General features: G+C 51.9%; 1 protein-coding gene across 2 annotated transcripts in view; it reads right to left on the bottom strand.

Moving 5' to 3' along the window:
* Positions 1-14,623, bottom strand: part of GALNT16 (polypeptide N-acetylgalactosaminyltransferase 16) — a 92,426-nt gene extending 77,803 nt beyond the window's left edge. Inside the window, exons 1-2 of one of the 2 annotated variants that reach the window (XM_065940536.1) lie at positions 14,506-14,623; positions 13,537-13,827 (exon numbers count right to left, since the gene is read on the bottom strand). In XM_065940536.1, the coding sequence (XP_065796608.1) occupies positions 13,537-13,713 (177 nt within the window). In that variant the 5' untranslated portion in view covers positions 13,714-13,827; positions 14,506-14,623. Of the gene's footprint in view, positions 1-13,536; positions 13,828-14,177; positions 14,461-14,505 lie in introns of those variants that run through there. The other variant, XM_065940535.1, reaches the window with a different exon arrangement.
* Positions 14,624-20,228: the final 5,605 nt, after the last annotated feature.

The following is a 20,228-nucleotide window of genomic DNA, read 5'->3' as shown; positions in this document are numbered from 1 at the left end:
CCCTTGGTGTCCATATGTCTGTTCTCTATCTCTGTCTCCATTTCTGCTTTGCAAATAAGATCATCTAAGCTTGTCTCTTTTATTAATATTTTAAAAACCTGAAATAACACTACAAAGATAGTCAGAACTCTCTGTTGGTCCCCTCCCCCGTCTCCTCCAGGAATGAGCTCTGTATCTTCTTTGGTCCATTATTATACTTTGAAATACACAGGCACACATACACACACACTTTCAGGAACAATAGATGGAGTTGTTTTACATTACTCAAATTTGCATAAATGTATCATACGATGCCATCTGCAATCTGGTTCTCTTTTCCCTTCTAACATCATGTTTTTAAGCCTCTTTCATGCTGATATGTAGTGATCAAGTTCATTTATTTTACTACCACAAGTAGTCCATCCCAGCTGCGTGGGTCTGATGCCTTGGCATGGTATTCTCTGGGGCCCAGGTAATACTAAGGCTTTCCCTGACTTCAAAGGTTCTGCTAATTTGGAGACACTAAGCCAGTCACAGCGAGTCTCCCCAGCCCTCATCCTTCTAGTCCATAAAACCCTTCACACTCGCCCAGCCCCTCGTCTTTTCTCCAGCTCCAACAGATGCCAAGATCACCAGGTGCCACTCCACTCCTCTGTCTGATCTGTATCTCTTGGCCTTCTTAGGTTCCCCATCCTGATTTCAAGACATGAGGGAATTAAGATCCTTCACAAATTCTGCTCTCCCCTTGTATGCCATGGGAATGGTGTGGGCATCCTGAGAAGTCAGTGTTTCCTAAGATCTGTGTGGCCAGGCTAACCCGGTCACATCCTGGCTCTGTCGGCAGGTAACCCACCCTCTCCGAGTCAGGTTCCTTGTCTGTAGGATGGGGACAGTAATACTCAGCTCACCAGCCTGCTAAGATAGTTAGAGGGGAAATACATGAAACACAATTGGCAGGCTCCTGGCACGTTGCAGGCAGAAGAAAAAAGGTCTCTGTCTCTGCCCTTTTTGTGTCTCTTCTCAGACCAGTAGTCACAGAGGTCTTTCAAAACGTAAGTCAGGCCTCATCACTCTGCTGCTTATGTGAATCCCTGGGTTAGGTCAAGAAGGCTTTGCAGTATGCATCTTGGGCTCCTGGTTTGCTTACTCTGGGGAAAGTCAGCCACCACCCCCTGCAGACTCTTAAGCAGGCCTATAGAGAGGCCCACGTGGGGAAGAACTGAGGTCTCCCGCTAACAGCCAGTAGTAACCTCACTGGAAAACCCCAAGCTAGAACCACCCAGGCCAAGCCACTCCCAAATACCTGACCCACAGAGACAGTGAGAGACAATAAATGACTGTTGCTGTTTTAAGTCATTACATTTTATGGTGATTTGTGATGCATGCAGCCTTAAGTAAATAATACAGAAATGAACTTATAATAACTTGAATTGTTAACCTGTATGCTAACATTCGGAGAAGGCAATGGCACCCCACTCCAGTACTCGTGCCTGGAAAATCCCATGGACGGAGGAGCCTGGTAGGCTGCAGTCCATGGGGTCACTAAGAGTCGGACACAACTGAGCGACTTCACTTTCACTTTTCACTTTCATGCATTGGAGAAGGAAATGGCAGCCCACTCCAGTGTTCTTGTCTGGACAATCCCAGGGACAGGGGAGCCTGGTGGGCTGCCGTCTATAGGGCCGCACAGAGTCTGACACGACTGAAGTGACTTAGCAACAGCAGTAGCAGCAGCAAGCTAACATGAGTATAGCACTTACTATGTGCTTGACACTAATCCAAACACTTTATGTTTCTGCAATTGAGTGCATATTTTATACTTATAGCACATTTCAGAGCAACCATCTGAAATGGAGACTACAAGTATCCCCATTTTACAGATAAGAAAATTAAGGCACAGAACTTAGTGTGTGCTTTAAGATAAGAAAAGTAAGGCACATAACTTAGCTTAAATAACTTGCTAAGGAGCAGCAGGGCTTGGGACATGCACCTTGACACTGGCTCCAGTGGCTGCGCCCACAACTGCTGCCTCATGCTGCATCCTGAACAAAGCCATAACCAGAACCGTGGTACCAAGAGGCAGAGAGTGTTCTCAGATTCACAGAGCTTGCTTTTAAAGGAGGGAAGAGGAAGAAGAGAAAAGGAAAAGAGGTAACCCTCTTCTCTTCACCCAGACTCCCCAGGTTTTACCCATCTCCAAGATGGTTTTAACTGTATCCAATGCTGCCAGTACGCTGGTCCGACTCACCTCCACTGAAATAAGTGAACAATGTTAGTAAAACTTTGTGCAGTGTTTTAAAGTTCTTGTCACATCTTCTTAGTTAGGGTTCGAATCCCTGGTGATGACCAGCTTCTCCTCCTTGCACAAGTGTGCAAGCCTCATTCTTGCTTCTTCAAAGTGGTCAATGTTTTTAACACATATCTTTCAAGTGGAGCAAAACTGCTCAAAGATGGCAGCTCTGTGGATGTAGGATCAGTAAACACAATATGCATTTCTACAGTCCCCTTCCTGCCCTTTACAGACATTGCTAGTCAACTACCTCTTTCCTACTCAGTCTGGAGGCAACTTCAGAATCCTCCCCACAGTCCTCCAGGATGCCACTTCCACAGGTTCTGAGTTGCCAAGTAGAGCTGAGACCTATTTGTCATTCTGGCTCTAACAGGACAAAGACGAAACACCAAAAGCAACAGACTGGAACTAATCCCTCTAGTTTCCGAAGGAGTAAAAGGCTCCCTGCCTCCACTGCTCTTACCCCTCCTCCAAAACCCATTTTCATCACAGCGAGAGCTTAGAAGGGATTTTTAAAAAGAGAAGACACGGCAAGAAAACATTGACCTTGGTTTTAATGATGGTATAAGGATGAAGGTCCAGGCTGGGAGGTGTCCGTGCCCATAAATGATGAGGCATTAGGAACTAAAGACTCAGCAGCAGCTGGACCAGAAGGGACACATCCTGAAATCAAGGTAAACTAGGATGTAGCCACATCCTTTACACATAACCTTCTGCTGACAATCTCCTAGCACTTCAGGAAGGAGTCATGAACACATGTAACGAGAAGCGTTGTCCAAAGAAACAGAATACAAGCCACATAAAGTAAAAAGAAACAGGTAAAATTAATTTTAATAATATATTTTATTTAGCCCATTATATCCAAATCTTAGCATTTCAACACATAATACAAAAAATGAGTGAGGTACTTTCATTCTTTTTATTTTTGCACTAAGTCTCTGAAATCCAGTGTGTACATTACACTTACAGCACATTTCAAATTAGACACTAAACTTTCACCAGAAATATTTTATCTATATTGAGGTTTCATAAAATTTACAGCCGAAAATGTGGATTCCCTATACTGAAGCTCTCCTAAACACTCCTAGACATTTTCCAATAGCTGAAATGAGTGTCTGCTTTTATATTTAGATCAATTAAAATGAAAGAACATTTAAAATCTAATTTCTCCACATTTCGAGCATGCAATAGCCACATGGCTACTCGACTGGTTAGCACAGGTCTGCACACCCTGCAAGGCTCTCCCTATCTGCTGGCCGCTGTCATCTCCCATCAGCGCCCCTGTGACTATGCTCAGGGAGCTTGGTCTGGCTCTTCTGAATACTCTTGCTCAGGCTGGGCCTCACAACAGGTTTCATTTTCTGATCAGGCCCTTTATTACTCTCTCTGCTTGGCTTGCCAAGCAGCTTTGTCCCCATACAGGCTTTCAGATCTCCCAGGCCCCAGCCTGGCTCTGAGCCCCTGCCCAGGTGTGGATCAGGAACCCTGCTTGACTGGAAGATCTGTCTAGGTGATGCTGTGTTCTCTGCTTTGCAAAAAACCAGGAGTGGGCAGTTTGGGGGTACATCCAGGGGCAAGTTCATTTCTGCTCACTGTTTTGGGAGAAGGCCCTTGTCCTTTTCCTGCTCCCATAAGGTGGCACCAAGCCTGTACTAAAGCTTTCCTGTGGGCAGCTCTGCTCTCTACCTGGAACCGCTCTTGGCTTGTGACTCCAAAAGGCCCATCGCCTTCCCTGGGCCCTGCAGGTCCCTTGGGTCCTTTTCTTCCTCTGGACTCATGGGTTGGCTGGCTGTCGTTCAGCCCCATCACTTTATCCCTTCAAGGCACCAACACCAGAGCAGACATCACTAATCGATCACAGGTTCTTTCTCCCTGCTCAGGCTGGGCTCTACCCCAAAGCCTGGCATGATGCCTCTAGCCTCCCACACTCCTCCCAGCTTCCCCCAAGCACCCAGTGAGGGATTTCACAGGAAGGGGAAAAGATGGCTTCCAAGCCAAGAATCTGGTCACAGACTTGTGAGGCGCCAGAAGCTAAGGGCCCTGGAACTGACTTGGCTACTTTGGAAGGCAACACGGGTTCCCTCTGGCAGTGGCATCAAGGCCAGACTCCCTTGAAATGAAAGACCTTGAAATGTCAGAAGCTCTCCCCAACAGTTTGTTTAAAGAAGCTAAAAGCCAGAGCCACTGTGAGAAGATAAAGGGATGGAAATCTGAAGTCGGAAAATGGACAGTGTCTAAAAGGACACGACTGACAGGCTGAGGGTGAACTGAACCACAAAACCAGAGCACCTGCAGTGTGTCGGGCACACGAAGCTGCGTCACGCCTGGGCACTGGGGAAGCACTGAGCACCAGGGCACGCAGCCCCAGGCCCAGGCAGAGCCCGCTTCCAAAAAGCAACCCCTTCATCCACCTCCTGCCTGGGAAAAAAAAAGCTGTGCGGGCTTGTTGATTCTGCCAGGGCTCAGGTCTCTACCCTCCAATGTCTGAGGGAAGGCTCTGGATGCTTCAGCCTCCAGGATCTGTTTGTACAGAAGTGGACGGGAAAATGCATGAATTCCAAGATCCCGCATTGCCAGAAAACATCGTCTCCAGAGTCCCAATGCACCTGAAGAGAACACGATGAACCAGACGAAGAAACAAAGGAGTGTCTGATCAGGTACCACCGCACAGCGGAATTCTCCTTCCCACACAAAACCCTCCCCCGGAGCCCTCCCCTGTCCTCCCCTACTCCAATATTTCAACAAGGGCCCCATTATCTTTTGTCTTTTAAATCTCTTCAGGCACTAGCACCCTGCGTTCCCCCCACCAGCCTCACCACACACACACACACACCTACACACACACACACACACTCAGGACACACAAGTACCTCACCGATCTCACATCGTAGGGAAATGAAGTGTTCCAGTCACAGCACATCTTTCAGAAAACCTAGGTTTACCTCTTTAAGAACCAACACTTACTAATATATTTGACCACACTGCTGGAAATTTTTCTGAGCTGAATGACATAAGCTCCCTGACATCCCAAGCCGGTACACTAAATGTAATTGATCACTTCCTGATGACTCAGGGACATGTTTCCGAGCCCATCTTTGCCATGGTCTAGAGGGCCTAATGAGCTGGACTTTCACCTCGGGCCACTTTCCCCCTCGCTTACCTTGCAGACATACTGCCCTGGGCTTTGGCTGTCTGGAACACTCTCTCCTGAGATGTCTGCATGGCTTACTCTTTCCATTCATGCTGTAGCTGTAGCTCAAACACCATCTTATCCAGCAGGCCTTTCCTGGCCAACCTTCTCTTTCTGTCCCCCTTTGCCGCTTTATTTTATTGTCACAGTGTTTCCCATCACCTAACACATAGTATATTTATCTGTTTATGGTCTGTCTCCTCCACTAGGATGTGAACTTCTTTAGAGCAGGGACCTTGCCTGTTTTGCTTTTCCCAGAGCCTGTAACAGTCCTGGCACACAGTACATGCCCAGTAAATAATTGTCAAGTGAAGGAATAAATGATGCCTGCAGCATTTCTGACCAGTGTGCACCTGGTCAGAAGGGGGAGGGGGGTGGCTTCATCTTCATGCAGCTGGTTGGTCCTTTGCTGTCAATTGTCACTTCTCAGTGTATCAGCAATTCTTAACAAGGCCTTCATCTTGCTTGCTCTAATCTGCTGTATACGTAACCTATGAAAAGCTGAAGGTTACCAAGAGACAGACAACCTTCTGAACTCCTTAAACTGATTTTTACAAACAATGTGGGTTTCTAGGCTGTGGCCAAATTCCAAGCCTGTCTTCTGAATAAAGTCCAAGAGCTTGAAGCTATGAATTCTTTGCTCAGGGGTCTTTGCAGCCTCATTCGGCATTTTTGAGTGTCTGAAGTTCACCCGGAGACACTCCTGCAGATGCGTCTGGGTGCCTCCCAGACACACGCATAAATACCATGGGCTTCTCCTTCAGCAGAAGGTGAGCTGCACCATCCCTTCAGTGTTTTGAGAGAAGAGAACATGATGGTTTGGTCCATTTTATTCCTTATGAAAACTGGTTTCACGCTCTTCTGAACACAAGTGGTCTGGTTTTTGTATGTCTCACCCTCTGGCTTTATTCTTTTTAATGCCAGCACCATCAGATCTTGAGTCCTGGCTTGGGGCCACCTCACTCTGGGAGGAACAATCCACAGATTCAAAGATGGTTTGAGCTGAGAGGGAACTCAGAGATCCCGTAGTTCAAGTCTCATCTGACAGATAAGGAAACTAAGGGCCCAGAGACTGGAAGTGACTTACCTAAGGACACACAGCCCCCTGGGAGCAGAGCTGAGCCCAGGAGAGAAGGTCATCTGTCCTTTATTCTGCATCTTCTCTCCATCCCTTCACCCTCTCATCCCTGGCAGCCAACGTCTGCTTCCATCCTGGGCCACTCTGTTCTGCCTGGACCTGACCCAGCTACAGCCCGGGGGAAATCCCACAACAGCAGGGCTCACGATTCTGAGCATGTTAAGAGATGTCACTTCCTCTCCGAGCTCTGAGACAATGCTGTCCCTGATCTACATGGAGCCATACCTCACTTCATGGAATGGCAGGAAAGTGGCACTGGTGCCTTTAAGCTAAACTTGGAGCTCTTCCTAATGGGTCCAGAAAAGTGGAAAGGCTACACCTGAGGCAGACTTGCCTCCGTGTCTCCCCAGATGAGGCCTGAGCCTTATCTTGCCTACAGAGTATAATGATGCCCTAACTCTGTCCCCAAATGCCCCTGGTCTGCCACTCCTACCTGTTCTGAAATGTTCACAGAAGTCCTCCGATGGCCTCGCTGTCTCTAACCAGATACTGACAAAGGGTGTGGCTAAAATTCACAGTGTTGGCGAGCCAGGCCTCCTCCATAAACACAGCTCAGAGCACTGCAGCCGGCACCACCCTGGAAAGCAATGGTCAGGGCCCCCAGGAGACAGGCCAGGCCACCTGGAAACTCTCCCCAGGCTGGATGAGGGAAACAGAAGTGGCATATGCGAAGGTCAGATTCAAGGGGCCTCAGGTGGGTGGAAAACCTCTGGGGACCTTGTTCTGGGGAGCAGGAAAGATCCTGAAGACCAGCACTTCCGACTCCGTGGCCTTGCCTCTGGCCAGCCTCGGCCTCCTTTCCTTCCCTTCCTGGCAGCTCCAAAGGAACAGGGAGGGGACAGCACAGTGGCAGTTATGGCTTTCTTTTCGTCACTCTCCTCCCTGACCTTGGGGGGGTTCGGCCAGCCCTGCTTCTCTGGGCGCCAGGTGTCTGCTGGTATAATAATTGGGCCCTATTTCCAACTCAGTTACAGAGCTGCCTGACACCTTTGGAGACAGTCAGGACCACGCGCCTTTTTCTCCTCCTCCAACTGCTGCTGGAAGCAAGCACTGACCTGACAACAGCGAGTGTGAAGAGAAACCCTGGCCAGCTTTCAGACTATTCCAGGGACGGTCAGCTCAACAAGAAAGAGTTCCTTCTGGTAAAAAGAAATCTCTCTCTCTCTCTGCAACTTTCACCCACTAGTGTGTTAGTTGCTCAGTCATGTCCAACTCTGCGAACCCATGGACTGTAGCCTGCCAGGTTCCTCTGTCCATGGAATTCTCCAGCTAAGAATACTGGAGTGGGTTGCCATTTCCTTCTCCAGGGGATTTTCCTGACCCAGGGATTGAACCCAGGCCTTCTGCACTGCAGGCAGATTCTTTACTGTCTGAGCCACCAGGGAACCCATTAACCCCAGTTCTATTCCTTGGAGGCCTACAGAATAATTCAAATAAGTCTCTAGCCTTTTCTGCTGGCTCAGTACTAAGCATTGATGTGGGACTCAGAAGCATGAGACATGGTTAAGAAGTTCACACTTTAATCAAGGAGTCAAGAGTGATTTTATTCAGTCGTTGAATATTTTTAAAATAATTATCGTGATTGGCTTTATCATTATAACGTTAATAGATGTTTATTACAGAAAATGCTGGGAAAGGTCAAAAGGTCAAATTATGAAAGATTATCCATAATCCTACTTTTCCTCCTATTAAACATTTTGTTCTGTATGGTTTTGCATTTTTTTCCCCAACAAATGTTTACAGAGTGAGTGCAAAGCAAGGCGTTGATACCTAGGTTCTCTCCAGGAAAGACATGCTGATGTATCAGACTTTGGATATTGCCCTGAGAATGTTTCAGAGAAAAGACAAGAGCATGGGCTTCAGAGAAGACACACCTTCAGATCGAGCACTTAACTTGGTGCTAGATCACGGGTAAGTCACCGTCTCCCTCTAAGCTTCAGTTTACTCACATGTTAACTGGGCATGATGATGGGGCCGACCTCACTAGGTTACTGGAGGGATTCTAGGAGGTTCAGGCCTGCAAAACTCCTAACACAGCACTGACATGTCCCACGAACGCAGCCCCCAGAAACGTAACACAGGGGTATCAGTGATTCCAGAGGCTAATGGGTGTAGATCAAAGACCACAGGGCTCAAGGGAGAGAAGCTGAGACCGCTTCCAAAGCAAGCTGTAGACCGCCTGTGACGGCGCCACGCACGCGGTCTGATCAGTGAACTGAACTTCTGCTCGTGTGGAATCATCACTGACCTGAGTCTCAAAACTCTGCTCCCTGCTCCTCGGGTCTCCTGCCTGTTTAGCCTCCTTGCGTCTCTGCCCCTCCTGTTCACGTGGTGGGGGGGAGGTTTTTCAGATCTCCTCTAGAAGCCGACGGGGATAAATATGCAATCTTGTAACTGTAATGAACTGCTCGGCTCCAGGCTCCCCTCTGACCCCAGCGGGGTTTCTTCCATTACAGCAAGACGGTCCCAGGGCCCAGCCAGGCCCACCAGCGCCCGTCCACGTCCACTTCAATGGCACTTCCAGACCCAGGGAGTGGGTGTGTGCCCACAGAGCCGACAAACACAGTCACCAAAGAGGAAAGCCAGGCCCAGCACCCTCAGAGCAGCCGGTGCGGGAACTGCTGTTACAACACAGAAATGACAGGTCAGCGGGAGGACGAGCAGAGCCCTAAAACGGATCCTGTGTCTTCGGCACTCGGGTCTCCCAGGAAGGGGACTCTTGGGCTGTCAGGATCCTTATTGGTCCTGTGGCCTCTGTGTGATCCCCAGGTCCTACAGACAGGTCTCAACATGATCCAGGCTGGGAGCCCAATAGGAGCAAATCGGGACCTTTCAATTAAAACATTTTGGCAAAAGGAACTAGGGATTCTCCCTCCCCACCCTCTTTCTTGTGTGGTACCTACACAAATTAAATATAACATCATTTTCTGTCATTTGGGCGAATCATAATTCCCACAGTTCTGAAACGCACACATTATAAATAAAATATAAACCTATCCAGACTGAATTGAAGCCTCTGCTCGCAGAGAACAGGGCTAGCAAAGTCATCATCTATATTCCCTTCTGCTAGGTAAGCAGGGATCCCTGTGCAGGCTCTAAGGTTACCAGGGGAACTAACTACACCAGACAGGGGTATCCCTTCAATTAGCCATAAATCTCACAACATTGTTCAAAAGAACTCCCTTAAAGCCATTTATCTGCTTCTAGAAATGAAGCTATCATCAACTTATCCAAGGGTCAACACACCTTACTAATCATTTCACCCAAATTTATTTATTTAAATAAATCCCAAGCATAGCAGGGCTCGTGCGATCTTAGTTCCTAGAACAGGGATCGAACCCGTGCCCTTGGTAGGGAAAGCGCAAAATCTTAACCCTCATTCAAATTTAACATACAAAATAACTAAGGTCCAGAGATACCAGTTTTTGTCCATGCTCACTGAGCAGTACCCCAACAGTCGGATAAAAAACTCCAGCTTGGGAAAACTCTTGCCTAAAACTTCCATGGTTTCAAATAGAAGACCTTGCAAAGGAGTATACCTATCCTAAAAATACTCACAATAGACAGTCTTTTAAAAATAAGTCTGTAAAGTGAAATTCCGTGTAACACCTTAGTATCCCGCCCCCCACTCCCTGCCTAATGGAGACTTAACATATGGAAAACCAAACCAATCACAAATGTTCTTCCCGGCTGTGAGGCCCTAAGACTGAAGGCCAGCTGTGTCTCCTCCACCTCCTGCTTTGGCTGCTGTCCAGAGCTAGCGAGCATCAGTGTAGGTTCAAGTGGATATCCTCAAATCCACTGCCTCGCCCATAAGGCACAGCATGGAGAAAATCACAGACCCTGCCACCTCACTAGCAGCCATTTACTGATGAAGTCAGTATCTCTCTTTCTTTAGTTTTACAGATTCTACAACCAGTTTTGCACATCAAAATTTATGACACATGGGCTGACAGCAGGACAGAATATTAAAAATCAGGACCTCCTTGAGAAATCTGGGCCATCCGGTTGCCATGCCGACACCCCACAATGCCAAACAAGTGCCTCCAAGGTCCAGAAACAACTTGGCTGGCTTCAGATCACCCAGACACTGTGAAGCCAGAGCTGCCTCTTGGCCCAGGCTGTTATGCAGACCCTCCCTTTCCCAGCTCTGCTCTCTGATCCCCCAGGGGAGGGATGATGACGCCTGTCTGAATTTTCTTAGCCTCTGTCAGCAGAGCTGGCTGCATCATTCCCTAAGAATCTGAAAATCCACGTGCAGCGCATTCTGGCCCAACTAGACAGGGGCATGTTTTGAAATGGCAAGAAGACCAGTGAGAGGTTAACCACAGATTTCAGACAGAAAGCAAATCTTCAGCTGCACCTGCCCCTTTTAAGCTGAACAAAGGGTTTATCTCCTGGAGACGCTGAACACACATTCCTCTAGCTCTCTAGTTAAGAGTCAGGCTGGAGCTGGAATAAAGTATTAGTGGGATATGAAGCTTGGATCGTTGATGGCTCCCAGAGATGGGCAGAAATCCTTCTTCACTCATTTAACAGTACTTCTTAAGTCTTGCTGTGCTCATCAAGATGGGGTTGCATGAAGCTTCCTGCACAGTCCCTGAGTGATAGCTGCCACTCAATGAAGAGACAGGCCAATGGCTGAGAATCCCAATGAAGTGAAATACCCCAGAAGATGGGAATGCAAGGCTATGTCAAAGGCAGGGTGTGACTGGGGATCAACGCCCAGGGAACAGACATCCTGGGCTTAAAGCCTAAGAACATCGAGGGAGCGGGCTATGCCTGGAGTGGCCAGAGAAGGCTCTGCAGCTCACTCTCAGGAACTTCCACTCTCCCTCTCTTCCTGCACCTCCATTCCTGGCTCCCTGATTCTTCTTCATACTTGAAACCCGGCTTCCAGTTCACAGCCCTCTTCTAATCTGCAGCAAGTCCCATGGCAGGGGAACAAGGAGAGGACGTTCACTGCAGCCCCCATGACCTCCAAGTTCCACCCCCTCAAAATGAGTGCCACCCACTTTCAGCAGCGCCCCCAAGCCCCCCCGAAACCCTCCCAAGGCTCTCAGTCTGAGTGGCCTAGCCTGGTTTCTGAAGCGCAGGCACCTGTGATGAGACCAGCCTGGAGCTCTGAGCCGCACTTGGCTCCTCTGTGCTCTTCCCTTCCATGCCCCCTCCTCTCTCCCCTCCCATCCTCCTGGAGCTCAGACCCTCCTCCCATCACGTCACCACAGAGAAGGACAGAACATTTGGGCAGTCTGCGTCTCCCCTGCCACTCCAGGCCCGCCTACCCTGGACCAGAGCTGGCCCTCTTGGAGAGCAGGAACGCGGCGGCTTGGATGAGTCCTCGTTGAGGAAGCCCACCCACCCCCGCCTCCGGGGTCGGTCAGGGGCCACTCCTGCTTTGCCCAGTTCTGACTCTGATCTGTCTGTCCACCCAGATCCCAACTCTCTGGGATCTTGACCCAGGAGGCTTTTTGCCTCATCAGCCTGTCTGTCCAAACTGTCCACAGTGCTTTGGAAACAGTGTGCTAGTGGCAGGGACCCTCAGCCCAGAGCAGAGCGTTTCACCCAATCAGGGCGCAGTCCCAGAGAGTTCGGCCAGGGGGGAACTGGGCATGGGGAATGGGGCTGGGGGGAACCCACCGACCCCAAAGTCTCCTCAGGCACAGCCTGGAAATGCTCTTTTGCAGGGGATAGCTACTTCTCTTCTGGTAGGTAACAAGACACGGAATCTGGGACAGGATGGGAACACGAGAGCCCTTCCACAACGTCAAGCTCCCTACAGACAACACTCCGTTTTCCTGGGGTTCGGCTGCCTTGGCACGAAGACCTCAGATTCTCCCCCGCACAAGCCTTCGCCCTCCTGACCCTGCGCCTCCCAGGGGAGCTCCTCACTGCTCCCTCCCCAAGGCCAGGCCTTTCAGAAGGGCCACGCTGCTGCACTCCCCCACCCTCAGCCCCACACTCCGCGCCCCCGGGCGGCCCCGCCCCTCAGCCCAGTCCAGAGGGTCGCCCAAGAGTCTCGCCCACCATCCGCCCCCATCCGAAGGACGCTGCCCGCCCGAGCGCGCCTCTCGCGGGTCCCGGAGCCTCCCGTCTCAACAGGTGCCCCTGCCTCACACAGCTGTCACCCGGGGCCCAGGCGGAGGCGGCGACAGGCACGCCCCAGTCTAGGCCCCCAGAGCGCCCGGAGGGCACCCCTGCACCTCCATAGACGCCCCAGCCATGCCCCGCCGCTCCCACTGACGTCGCGGGGCTGGCCGCAGACACTGCTAGTTCATCCGTGGTGATGGACTGGTGTTGGGGCGAGGGACGCCTTCAGAACGAGACCTTTCCCGATCCAGAGAACCCTGGGGGTAGTCGTAGGGAGTCCTCATGACAAGCAGGTTCAAGTTGACCGGGTCTGAGAACGGGGCTCGAAGTCCAGCACAGGCCCTGGCGACCATGCCTCACCCAGCGTCCCCACGTCTTTTGCCCCCAAGAGGCTGGAGAGAGGGACAGCACGGCCACCGACGCGCTTAGCAGCGTGCGGTTCCCACTGCCCGCTCGCGGTGCGCAAGGTCCAGCTGTCTTCGCCGACGGGTGAGGCGGGGGTAACCCCTAAGCCCCCAACCCCCGGTCCCTGCGCCCGGGGCCCCGCGGCGCAGTGCCGAGAGCGCCGCCACGTTCCCAGCCGCGCGCGCACGCCGGGCCCACCAAACTTGCAGTACTTTCTCCCAGCCCCCACCCGCTGTCACCCTCCCTCCATCCTTGCGCCCTGGCCCCGCTAGCCCGACAGAGGTTGCCATAACAACGGACAGGAATGCTCCAACGTATACAAAGCCGGCGGAGCGCGGCGGGCACGCAGCCCCCGGCCCGGCCCCGCGCCCTCTGCAGCCGCGCGGGGCTAGGACGCGCGCCGCGGCTCCCCGGCCGCCTACCCCGCGCGCAGCGCGTACTCACAATGAGCGGGATGGTGCGGTCCTCTCGGAGCTGCTCTGGCCTCCCGCCGGCCCTCTTTGCGCCCCTGCCGCCGGAGGATGCTGCGTGGGCTCGGTTGTCCTGCCATAAGTAGTAGAAAGTGCCCAGGATCCAGGCTACGGTCAGAATGGCGATGGCATTGGCGCGGATCTTCCTCATGGTGGGCGGGCGGACGCCCGGAGTAGGGGCCCTGGCCGGCGTGCTCTCGGGGCCGGGGCGGGGGGCACTCTCAGCCCCAGCTGTTTGTTTTCGCTCGCGCGGGGCTGCTCGGTCCTGCAGAGCAGAAAAAGGAGAGAGGTGGGGGGTGGGGGGGCTGATAGGGAGAGACAGGAGCACGGAGCGATCCTCACGGTCCTAATGCCCTTCAGCCCCAGGCGCGCGCCTCCCCCAGGCGCCCATTCATTCGCTCGCAGAGCCCGCCCCGCGCTCCAGCCCCGGCGGGTGCCGGGCTGCTGCGCCCCGGGAGAGGAGCGCAGCGGATGCGAAGCGGCGCGGGAGGAAGGCCCGGCGAGGCAGACGCCCGCGGCGGAATGGCGACGGGCCAGAGCCAGTCTCGGCTCCAACTGCTCCGCGACCGAGCTCCCGGCGCCTGCCCCCGCGCGGCCCGGGTCTGTCCCGCCTACCTCCACCCACTCCCGGACCGAGCGGCCCTGAGTCACCGGCTGGAGATGCGCGACCCCGGCCGGGGCCCGCGCCACGGAGCTGCAGTTCTGGGCTGCGCTCTGAACAGGGTTTAGGGTGTGTTCGGCGAGTCCTTGGGAAGGGGCCGCTGGGTGCGAAGAGAGTCTGGAGTTTGCACCGGTATCCTCCGCAGCCTAGGATGCCGGGCCGCCAGAGGGCCCGCCCCGAGGAGGGATTGGAAGCCGGTGCACTTGACATTCGAAGAGAGCGAAGGGGAAGAGACGCGGCTTCGCTGCCAGTGAAAGGAGATTGTGGGTACAACCACCTCACCTCTTCCGTTGGCCTGGGGCTCCCAGCGTTCAAGGAGCTTCCCTCCACCCCGCCTCGTCCGCTGGACAACTCTGGGGAATCGTCATCACCGTTTCATCAGACAGAAGGGAGGAGGCCAGAGAGGCTGGAAGATTTGCCCGAGGCCACACGACTAATTAGTGGCAGAGCCCAGGCTGGAAACCACCTCGCCGTCTGACACTTTAAGCAAAGTTCAAAACACGGTGCTCAGAGACACGGATAAAGAAACCAGTGAGATTCAGCCCCGGCTCTATGAAAACCATTCTCACTGGAGCAGAAAGCAAGATGGGCTAAATTAGTTCTAGAAGACCAGCGCAGGATCAGGCATAAAACAGACACTCAGAGAATAGATATTAAATTAACTAACCATGCAGAGGTTACAGAGGAAGAAATACTGTACCGTAAGGCAGTCTTAAGGAAAGGCATCTCAAAGAAAGTGGATAAATTCTTCGAATAAAGTCTTAAGAGGCAGGAAAGGGGAGGACAGGGCAGGGTGTGAGCTCCATGAACAGCCTGAGCAAAGGTCCAGAGGATGAAAGTACTTGATGTTTTCAAGGAGGAGAGGTACCTGGTGGTGCTGGGCCCCAGGATCTGGAAAGTTCTTGATGGGAGCTGAGGTTGGCCAGGCTGAGGGAGTCTGGACCCAGGAGGCCCTTGCATGTGAGAGGCAGGTTTGTCAAGGAGTTTGTGTCCTGCTGGTGCTCCTGGACACTGGCTGGTCTGAAAGACCACCTCGGGTCCTGGCCTCTAAATGAAGCTGCCTAGGGAATCAGGCAGATGGTGAGGTCACAGCTCATTCTTTCCTCTACCACCTCCATCAGCACCCCTCCTTCCCTGTTTCTCCAGCAGCAGGACTGAAATGTGCATGTAGTAGACGCCTCATACATTTCCATTGGAGTGAAGTAAATTAAAGGAAGAAAACCTAAGTGGGTTTTCTGGCTGCAGAAAAGTCATCGTTATAACTGCAATATTCTTTCCTCACTCTGAAGTCTCACCATGAGGACAAATTCAAAAATGACCCTACCAAGAATGTGACCCTAGAAAGAAGAAGATGTGCAAAAAAGTGTCTCACCAAGAGCTCTGTAAGAGTGGCAGGGAATCTGAGGCAGGAGGAGATGCTAACAGGAGCAATAGGAGAAGGTGCGGGGATTCCTGCCAGCCTTCCTTTCCCCGTCTGCCTTGCCTGGAGAGTTTAATTAGACTGCAGCAATGACCAGGACTCATTTCCACAGACCAAGAAAACCACTATCCAGCCACTGTCTGGTTTCTGCAGGAATCATGGGGCAGATCCAGGGGTCATGTTCTTTCTGGGAAGCCAGGGAGACCTTGCTCCTTAGGAATCAGGCCCCACAGGCATCTCCAGACAACAAGAAGATGTAAGGGAACTGCCATCCTGGTGTTCCCACCTCCATACAGGCTCTCAGGTCAGCCGGATGGGAAGACTCAGAGACTGGCCTCTGTTGCTATAGGCTGCTCCCTTCATCAGCCTGGTCTTTGCATGTCTAGTTGCCTTTGGTCATGAAGAACCAGGTGAGAGGATGTGGAATCCAAAGACATCCCATCAGCATCCCTCAGCATGGGGAATGAAGTTGGATCAGGCCAAACCGAAATCAGGCTGATGGGTTTCTGATGACTCCAGAAGGAGGGCTCCATGAGGAGAGGGAGGGAAGGAGGATCTGGAATTTGGCAGGATTTCTGCAAGTCTCACCACTTATTCCCCAGGGCTCAGTGGGGAGGATGCCATACATCTGCTCCAAATTGTCACTGCCTGGTAACTCTGTCCCAAAGAGAAACTTCTCCACTCACTTCAGTTCAGTTCAGTTGCTCAGTTGTGTTTGACTCTTTGTGACCCCATGGACTGCAGCACACCAGGCCTCCCTGTCCATCACCAACTCCCAGAGTTTACTCAAACTCATGTCCATTGAGTCAGTGATGCCATCCAACCATCTCATCCTCTGTTGTCCCCTTCTCCTCCCGTCCTCAATCTTTCCCAGCATCAGGGTCTTTTCAAATGAGTCAGCTCTTCACATCAGGTGGCCAAAGTATTGGAGTTTCAGCTTCAACATCAGTCCTTCCAATGAATATTCAAGACGGATCTCCTTTAGGATGGACTGGTTTGATCTCCTTGCGGTCCAAGGGACTCTCAAGAGTCTTCTCCAACACCACAGTTCAAAAGCATCAATTCTTTGGCGCTCAGCTTTCTTTGTAATCCAACTCTCACATCCATACATGACTACTGGAAAAACCAAAGCCTTGACTAGACAGACTTTTGTTGGCAAAGTAATGTCTCTGCTTTTGATATGCTGTCTAGGTTGGTCCCCACTCACTCCTCACCAAAAAAGAAAAAAAAAAAAAAAAGGAGTGTACTCTCTGGGGGGTGTTAGACTTTACAGGCAGCCCCTCTTGAAAAATAAGCACAAGAAACTTCCCTTGGGGGTGGGGGGTGGGGGTAAGGGGGCAAGTGATTATCACGCTCATTGGACCCCCAGAAATTTGACATAGACAGAGGTTGAGTGATGAGTCGCTAGTCACAGGCACACTGGAAGAGTTGGGAACTCATAGCTGCCACCGTGGCTACAGCGCCTGGTCATTCTTCCAGACTGTAATTCCAAATAGACGCTGAGCTGAGGCTCAGCCCTCCCTGAGATGGATTTCAGTGTTCAGCGATGACTGGGAGCATCGTCCCCTCTCTGGGCCTAGCTAGGAATGACTCCAGAAGAACTGCAGAAACAAATCAACACCTAAGAGACTTAGTGGTGCCTAACATCAGTGAACTTCGAAACCAACAACAGTGATAATAATAACCACAGCTGGCTGAGTTCCTAGCAGGTGCCAGCTGCTGGGCCGGGATCTCACACACATCTCTAAAGCCCCTGAAAAATAAAATAAAATAAAGCCCCTGAAACCTGCAGGTGGGTCAGGGACGCTCTCAATTGCAGAGAGTCACACAACAGGTGGGCGGAGGGGCTGGGTTCAGTCCCACTTTCCATACCAGGGTCTGGGCACTAGTGCCCGGCTTCTGAGGCCGCTGGGGACTCTGCAGGGGGTTAGAAGTTCTGTGTGCAAGGACCTCTGACCGCTCTGGGCCTCCATATTCTTTTCTGGAAAAGAAGGGATGCAGAGAGATGCCCTCCAGGTCATCCATTCTGGACTCCGGCTGTGCCATTTTGGACTTGCAGTTCCTTGGGCATTGTCTGTCTTGTGACCGCGCTCTTGGACACTGTCCCCTTCTCTTTAAAAGTGCTGAAGCTAGTACTCATGTAAGCTGGGCAAAGAGCCACATGGTCCTGGCATTCCAAGAGGTCCCAGGGAACTGTCTGCCCCTGTGAGTTTGATGCATGGATTTGGGGGGTGGGTAACAGAGGGCAGAAAGGATATGGGTCAGCGTGAGGCCCTAGCTCTGGAGTTGGACAACGTGAATTCAAGCGCTGGTCCCGTCACATGTGAGAGTGGTTTGGGCAAATTCTTAGTCCCTCTCTTAGCCATGGTTTCCTCAACTGGAAAATGGGGCAGTGACAGCCCTTAACTTGTAGCATTGTTGGGAAAGGCAGGGTGAGGTGAAGCAAGTACCACCCAGTGCTTAGTAACCATGGTCCTCAGAAGGCCCATCCTCACAGGCCCTGCTGCTGGTGCTGGGGTGAGGGGACTCCGGGAGGGCCCACCAGGCACATGCCGGGGACTGCTCACCAGGGCTGCAAAGAACAGATCCCTGGCGGGCCTCTTCAAGGCGCGACAAGGATGACTGTCCTGCCCGACAGGTCCATGGCTGCCTCTTCCAGGTCCTCTGCTCAGCCGGCTGGGTGGAGGGGACGGGAGAGGCAGAGTGGGGCACCAGCCTCTGCAGGAATCCGTTTTTGCCGGCACAGCCTTTACCCTACAGACTCTGGGTCACCTCAGAAGCCTCTTGCCCTGCCTGCAGCTGCAGCAGGGGCCCAGGAGGTGGGTGAATCTAGGCTCCCATGTCTGCTCCAAGCAGGAAAGAGGAGGCAGGGATAGTGAACAGAAGGCATGCTACCGTGAAACAGGCACTGTGCCGATCCATGATCTCAGAATGCTCTCGATGACCCTGTGAGGAAGGCTCGACGCTCTCCATCTCACAGATGGAGAGACCGAGGCCGGCAGAGGTCACCAACCATCAGGCGGCACAGACGCTACCCACTGCCCGCTGTCCCCACTTAACATACCAGCTTGTCTGAGGAAAGGTTATTTATAAGTTAGGTTTCTACAAGCCATTCTACATCAAGGAGGGGACCTGGCTCTTTGAAGGAATGAGAAGTGAGATTTTTTAAATTATTTTTATTTTTTTAGTTTGGGATGCACAGGGTCTTCCCTGCTGCACATGGGCTTTCTCTAGTTGCAGGGAGCGGGGGCCACTCTCTAGTTTCGGTGCATGGGCTTCTCATTGCGGTTGGTCCCTCTTGTTGCAGACCATGGGCTCTAGGTGCGCCGGCTTCAGTAGTTGCAGCACATGGGCCTAGATGCTCTGCAGCATGTAGAATATTCCCGGACCAGGGATCAAACCCGTGTCCCCTGCTTTGACAGATGGACTCTCAACCACTGGACCACCAAGGAAGTTCTCGAAGAGTTCTTTATGGGTCATCATTCTATTTGACTGAAGAAGGAAATGGCAACCCACTCCAGTATTCTTGCCTGGAGAATTCCATGGACAGGGGAGCCTGGTGGGCTTCAGTCCACGGGGTCGCAAGAGTCAGACATGACTGAGCACACAGTGCCTTCTATTTGACTGAGAACATGGCTTTTTATATCAGTTTCTGCCACTGGAGGGTAAGCTCCCTGAGGGCAGGGGCTCTTGTATGTCTTGTTCACCTGTCTCCCCCGTCGTTGGTGTACAGTGCATGCTTGTTGAATATTTGTTGGTGGCAGAAAGAGGGGAAGAAGATGGGGAGGAGTGTACTCGGCGCTTCTCTGTTAAATCGAGGGCCTGAGAGATGGCGCAGGACTAAAACCCAGAGAAAAGGCATGACCCACCTGGGTCAGTGTGGGCTGCTGTAGTGAGTAACACAGGCTTCCTCACAGGGCTTCCACAGCAGCAGCTGTCTGCCCCCCAACCACAGGGCCAGGCACCAAGCCCTGGATGACAGGGTGAGAAAATCCTCTCTGGGCCCACCAGAAGTCAGGGGAGGAATGACCTTGATTTTGGTGAAGAGAACTGCATGAACTGCAAACATTATAACTGATCATGAGATGACCCAGCTGCTACATTTGGGAATAATAGGATTGCATAGTCTGAGGGCTAATTAGAAATGTGTCAAACGCTTTTTCTTAACAGCAAGGAATTCCTTCAAAGGAGAAATGCATAAATAAAGCCAGCTGGTCAGCAGGATTGGTCCCGGAGGCAAAGCCCTTTGCAAGCCCTCCGTGACCTCCCCACCTCACTGCCTGTCTCCTTTGCCCTGTCCCCTCCTCCTCAGCCTCTGCAGAGCTGAGTGGCACAGGTCCTCACAGAGGACCAGATGGCCCCAAATGTCAGGCCACTGCCTGTTACATGCCCATCCCTTGCCTCTGAATGAGAGTTCTTCTGAGCAGGGCCTGGCAGTCTTCTTTTGTGTATCTCCAGTGTCTAGCACAGCGCTGGGCATCGTGGCAGCTCTCACTAAGTATCTGTGCAATGAGTAAATGAATGAATAAATATCTAGGGTGGCAGGCTGCTACTCCCCATTCTGTCCGATTAAAATGTCACCTAG

The sequence above is a fragment of the Muntiacus reevesi genome, chromosome 7, assembly GCF_963930625.1.
Source record: "Muntiacus reevesi chromosome 7, mMunRee1.1, whole genome shotgun sequence".
In the NCBI taxonomy this organism is placed as follows: domain Eukaryota; kingdom Metazoa; phylum Chordata; class Mammalia; order Artiodactyla; family Cervidae; genus Muntiacus; species Muntiacus reevesi.
Note: the sequence above shows the minus strand (reverse complement) of the source record. Positions and strands in the feature narration are given on the sequence as shown.